General features: G+C 25.4%; 2 protein-coding genes across 5 annotated transcripts in view; one reads left to right on the top strand and one right to left on the bottom strand.

The window, feature by feature from the left end:
• The window catches only part of LOC101502794 (probable clathrin assembly protein At4g32285), a 2,515-nt gene extending 2,141 nt beyond the window's left edge, over window positions 1–374 (bottom strand). The window contains exon 1 of the mRNA XM_004508417.4: window positions 1–374. This exon is cut by the window's left edge and continues 2,141 nt beyond it. Within this exon, the coding sequence (XP_004508474.1) occupies window positions 1–144 (144 nt within the window). The 5' untranslated portion in view covers window positions 145–374.
• Window positions 375–4,439: 4,065 nt separating this feature from the next.
• The window catches only part of LOC101502491 (BRAP2 RING ZnF UBP domain-containing protein 1), a 7,229-nt gene continuing 5,852 nt past the window's right edge, over window positions 4,440–5,816 (top strand). For 2 of the 4 annotated variants that reach the window (XM_073363891.1, XM_012718092.3), the window contains exons 1-4: window positions 4,441–4,869; window positions 5,009–5,117; window positions 5,434–5,548; window positions 5,665–5,762. In XM_073363891.1, the coding sequence (XP_073219992.1) occupies window positions 4,595–4,869; window positions 5,009–5,117; window positions 5,434–5,548; window positions 5,665–5,762 (597 nt within the window). In that variant the 5' untranslated portion in view covers window positions 4,441–4,594. Of the gene's footprint in view, window positions 4,870–5,008; window positions 5,118–5,433; window positions 5,549–5,664; window positions 5,763–5,816 lie in introns of all 4 variants that reach the window. The other 2 variants (XM_073363892.1, XM_004508416.4) reach the window with 2 other exon arrangements.

Here is a 5,816-nt window from a genome sequence, read left to right as displayed (position 1 = left end):
AGGAACTTCTTCATGGGTTGTGGCTTTGACGATTAATACTTCAAGGTCTGGAGCTAAATTTCCAGCTACTTTTGCTATGCTTATGCTTGTTTGATCCTTCATTACGCCAATTGCCTTGCGGATCGTGCTTGATGTTGATGCCATTGATAATTATTTCAACAAAGTGTTTGTGGTTGTTTTTTTATTTGCTTTCTTTTATTCTTTGGGGATTGAAATTGAGAGGATTTTTAGAATAATAGATTGGGTTGTGATAAAGGATCAAATAAAGTGTGAAGATCTGGTGAGTGGCAGTGACATTGGTGTTTTGTTGAGATGAAGAACTGCGAGTGTTGTTGTTCTTGTTGTGTGTTTTTGTGTTTTAAGGTGTAATAACAAAAATTAATTATTATTATTATTATTGAATATAAAAGAGAAAAAAGTGAAACGCGTAATGAGCGGAAATATCCAATTTAGATAGATTTTTTGTTTGTTTTTTACGTTGAAAAAAAAATATTGGATATGGATGTACACGTCATCATAGGACGTGGTCCGGCTTCGCTTAACATGACATGTTGAGTTGCTGTTCTGGTAATCTCTAAACTGTGTGAATCGTCATTTTCATATTTTAGAATTCAAAATTATCAATTAAAATAATTTTATTATAAATTTTTAATTTTAGATATTTTAATATAACAGTGTAATTAAATATATAATTTATTTATATTGATTTTTTACAGATTAATTATGAACATATTAATTCATGAAATATTTAAATTTTATAAAAAAGTTAATACATATTTTAATTACAATGACATGAGATCAACGTAAAAGAGTTAAATAGTTAATAAATATATCATATTATAATATTTAAAAATAAAAATTTAAATATTAAATTATCTTAATTATTATTTTACAATTTTAGATATATATTTATTAATTTATAAAATTTAATTTAATTTACATTTATATTTACATTTTAAATGAATAATTTAGGAATCTATATCGTACTGCTAGTACTGTAACTAACTATAAAGAGTAATTTAGTAATCGTTAAAATGTAACTTTATAGCCTTTGTTAAATTATTTGAAAGTATAAACTATTTACTTAAAAAATTTAATATTTTTAAAACAGTTGAATAAATCACTTATAAAATAAATTTTACATTTAATTTTTTTATTAAAAAAATTAGGTGTATTTTTTAAAATGTTTTTTTTTATGATTCTTAACTGAAAATATATATATTTTATAGTTATAATAAATTTTACAAAAATTATGAATTTGAGAAAATCATAGTTAATTTAGTTAAAATCATACAAAAAAACACCTAAGAAAATACATCTAAATTGTTAGTATTTGTTTTCTCGTTAACATGTGACCTTAAAACATCTACGATAGAGATCTTTTATTTGAGTATTTAAGTGAGTTTTATGTAACAACAACACTTATTTTATAATTTTTAATGTTAATATTTAATATATATACAATATATTTAACCACCAACTCAAAAAAATTATTAAATGAGTCTCACCAACAGCTTTACCTCATCACATTTAACAATTAATTTATAATACTAAAGACAATAAGGTTATGCATACAGAGATAATGCTTATTATAGACAACGTCTAAAATAGGTATTATATTATTTTTCTCTCTAATGGTGATATCTATTTTCTTTGATAAAAAATAATTACAAAACTTTAAAAATACATCACTTCTAAAATAAATTTTATACAATTGATTTCTGATAGTATGTTACGGAATTCTTCTAGAGTGAATTCCGACCAAAAACAACATGACTCGAATGTTAAATAGACCTTAATTCATTTTTCTGCAGATCCATAGATTCTAGCACATAACAACTTCGTACATCTGTGTCACACCCAAACACACCTTTATGATCAAATCGTAACTATTTGATAACATTATACCACAAATTCGAAATGTACAATTAATTATATCATAAATTTAATATCATCTACTTCTTCTAATTTTATTGATTCAGACTTTTAGAGTGTTTGTAACGACACCTCACTAATTTAAAAAAGGATTCTAACATAATATATTTTTTATTTCTTAATTTTCAACAAATACTTTAGCCCATGTTAGAAAACCGTTTATCTTATCACCTATCTTAAGATCAAAGAAATGTGGACAATCATTACTTTTGTTTTTCTCTTCATTGGATAGGTCTAGTCAGCAGTCACTTATACTCAATTTTGGTTAAGTGATTTGAAAAAGAAAAAGAAAAACTCAGATTTGAATCTATTTGACACCCCCACCCAACCACTTTACATTGTACAATGTCTTTTAAAACATATTGAATGGTTTATCAACTCTTGGATAAATGTTTATAGGTTAAAACATTAAATAAAATTTATTTTTATTTTTATAAAATATTTGATCAATTCTTAGTTTTTTATAGTAATGTTTTAGATATTATAAGAATTTTTTTTATAAAAATTTAGGATTTTGTAACAACTAATAAATTAAATATAAATTTTTAAGTACAAAAATTTTAAAAATTCATATTTAAATAATTATTTATTAAAAAATCTTAATTTTTTTTACGAAAGTTGTTAAATATATTTTAAATATTACTATATAAAATTTAAAAGATATACATTAGTTTGTTTAAAATTAAATTAAAAATGAAAAAGAAAATTTTAAAAGACTAAAAATTGATAATTTTTTTTTATAAATACTAAAAATAAAATTAGTGAAATTTTATAAGAGTTAAAATTTTATTTAATTTAAACATTAAAGTAGAAGAAATAAATAACTTGAACATTGGTGCTGCCCCACCCCTACCACTAAACAACAAAAATGGTTATGCTTATATCTTTAATAAAGAGCTTAATTTTAACTAATTTAAATTGTTTAAGACAAATGCTGAATGTTATACACTGGTGTTAATTTATATTTACTAGTTTTTCTACTGATTAGTTTGTATTTTATCAAACTACCATACCATGTTTAGTGGGGTGTTCATAGTGCAAAAACTAAACAACATTTAACTACATTAATGGTTTGATGCAATTATTGAAAACCACTTTCAAATCAAATTCAATGCAGTTTCTGAACCGGTTTATAAATATAAATCAGTTTAATATTTTGAACAAAATTTTAGTTAAAATCGATTTTGAACTAGTTTTTCATAAAAAATAATTTTGAAATTCTTTTGACAAATGCTTAATATTATACACTAGTGTTAATTTATATTTACTAGTTTGTATGTTGTTTAGTTTGTATTTTGCCAAATTATCATGTTTGGTAGAGGTGTTCATGGTGCAAAAATTCAACTGCATTGGACCACATTAATGGTGTTGGTGCAGTTCTAAACCAGTTTATAAATATAAATCAGTTTAATATTTTGAATAAATTTGTAGTTAAAATTGGTTTTGAGCTAGTTTTTCAGAAAAATAATTTTAAAATTTTTTTGACAAACAAATATCAATTTTTTATGAGAAAAATATATGTAAAAATTTTTTAAAATTCTTTTGGCAAATTTGTTTCCGATTTTTTTAGAAAAATAAATATATAAAATTTTTCGATTAAAAAAATATCCAAAATTTTTAGAGGAAAAAATATTTTTCTATTTTTTTTTCTCAAAATTTTCCAAAAAGAAAATGATTTAAATTTTCTTTTGATTTTTTTCAACAAATGTCTTGATATTTTATATATTATTTTTTTAGGAAAACAAATTTAGAATTTTTTTTAAAAATTATTAAATTGGTTTTTGAATTAAGTTTGATTAACTGATTTGTTTTTAAATATGTGGTTCAATTCATTAATTATTTAAATGGTTTGATTTTTGTGTGTGTGGTTTAGTTAGTTTATGTATACTTCGTTCAAATTTTGTGAGACACATTTTTCATCTATATAGTATATATCGATATTTAATTGATGAAAATAAAAGAGATATTATTTTAATGTAATATTTTAATTTATTTGAAGAGATGATAAAAATTATCATAATTAACTCGCAGAACTGCGACGTTTTATTAACTCATAGAACTATAAAATTTTAGGTTCAAAATTGAAACAAGACATATAACCTTATTTTATGTTGATATCCAATAATAAATTATTACAATAATAAATAATTAATTGTATTACAAAATGTACGATATAACGCAATAGATTGAATCGTCACGATTGGGTGAATGTATAAAATTTAATATAATTAATTTAATTTTTGAAAAATAAAATATTAGTCTTTTTAATAGAGATTTTATAATATATTAAAAAATTAATATATTTTAATATTATTAAAATTAAATCGTCAATAATTAAATAATATATTAATTTATATATTAAAATTTATAGTTTAATCAATTTTAACTGTTAATAAACAAATTTAAAAAATTATTAATAAATAATTTATAATACCAATAAATACTCATTTGTTGTACATAAGTTGTTATTTTTAATTATATATCTGTTGCTGCGATCGTAATTCAAGACCTTCTTGAGAGTAGTTAGAAAGAACCCGCGAAAGCCAAACCGACAATATATTCTGATTTTTACATATTGAACCCTTCCATTTTCAAGTTTAACAAATTTGGACACAAAGTGACACTTCTGATCTATATTCTCCGTTCAGAGCGAGTCGCAATGTTCTTTCTCCGAGTTCACTCAGTTGACGCCGAAAGCCCTGTTGATCCCGAAACCGTCTTCTCAGCTCCCCAATCTCAAAACCCTAAATTCAGCGAACGCAGAGGCGTTCTCCACCTCTTCCGAACCGCTTCTCAATCCTCTCTCCCAAACTCCAATTCTCTTTCCTCTCATCTTTTCATCGTCGCCGTCCCCAATTACCTCTCCTTCGATGACTTCATTCGATTCTGTGGACCCCACCACCTCGATCAATTTCATCGCCTTCTCTTCATTAGGTACTATTTCAATTTCATTTCGCAAAGTTCTACTATTATTATTATTCTATTAATTAATTGCTGAAACACTGGTTGGTTGTGGCGCACACTGCTGCATTTTAATGCAAGAAAACCCTAATTGTTCATTTTAACTGGGCAGGAACGATGGGATGGAAGATCGGTATAGCGTGTTGATTGAGTTTGTTGATCAGCTTGCTGCTGATGGATTTCATAGTAATTTCGATGGGAAGAAGTTTTCTCCTGGCGAGGTAATAATGCGTTGCCATTAATTTGTATGTTTATTATATGCGCATTTCCTCAATTGACAATAGGTATCACAGAAAATAGCTTTTTATTCAAATTTAGCTATACAACAGTGCTATTGTGCTTCTTTAGTTGCGTATTTAACAATATTTTATACTAAATAGTGCATAACAATAGCAATTTGTTCAAATCCTGCTATAAGATAGTGACACTATTTAACAACATTGATTAATACCTTGGTCATTTTTCAAATTTATTGGTCTTGCTTATTACTAATCTCTCTCTTTCACTTCCACTTTTCAAATGATGATCAAAATGTAGGCAGAGATATGCCATATTTTGTTTTTGATTTCCGTGGAATACTCAGAATGTGAAGAAGTTGCTGGAACTCCTCCTGCGGGTTTTACAGAAATACCAACTTGCCCAGTTTGCCTTGGTGAGTTCCATTTGTTTTTGCTGTAACCCCCTGTTTGCTTGCATCTTGGTTATTATAATCGTGTGGATTGATGTTTATGGTGATATATGATTGCTACTTTTCTGTTTGAATAACAGAGAGACTGGACCCAGATACAAGTGGAATACTCACAACACTCTGTGACCATTCATTTCAATGCCCTTGTGTCTCAAAGTGGACTTATTTGTCTTGTCAGGTTTGCTGGTTCTACATTCCTTGAAATCTTGTATCCACATTTTATTACTCTTCC

The sequence above is a fragment of the Cicer arietinum genome, chromosome 7 (genome assembly GCF_000331145.2).
Source record: "Cicer arietinum cultivar CDC Frontier isolate Library 1 chromosome 7, Cicar.CDCFrontier_v2.0, whole genome shotgun sequence".
NCBI classification, from domain to species: domain Eukaryota; kingdom Viridiplantae; phylum Streptophyta; class Magnoliopsida; order Fabales; family Fabaceae; genus Cicer; species Cicer arietinum.
The sequence above is the reverse complement of the archived record's forward strand: the minus strand, read 5'-3'. Positions and strand labels throughout refer to the sequence as shown.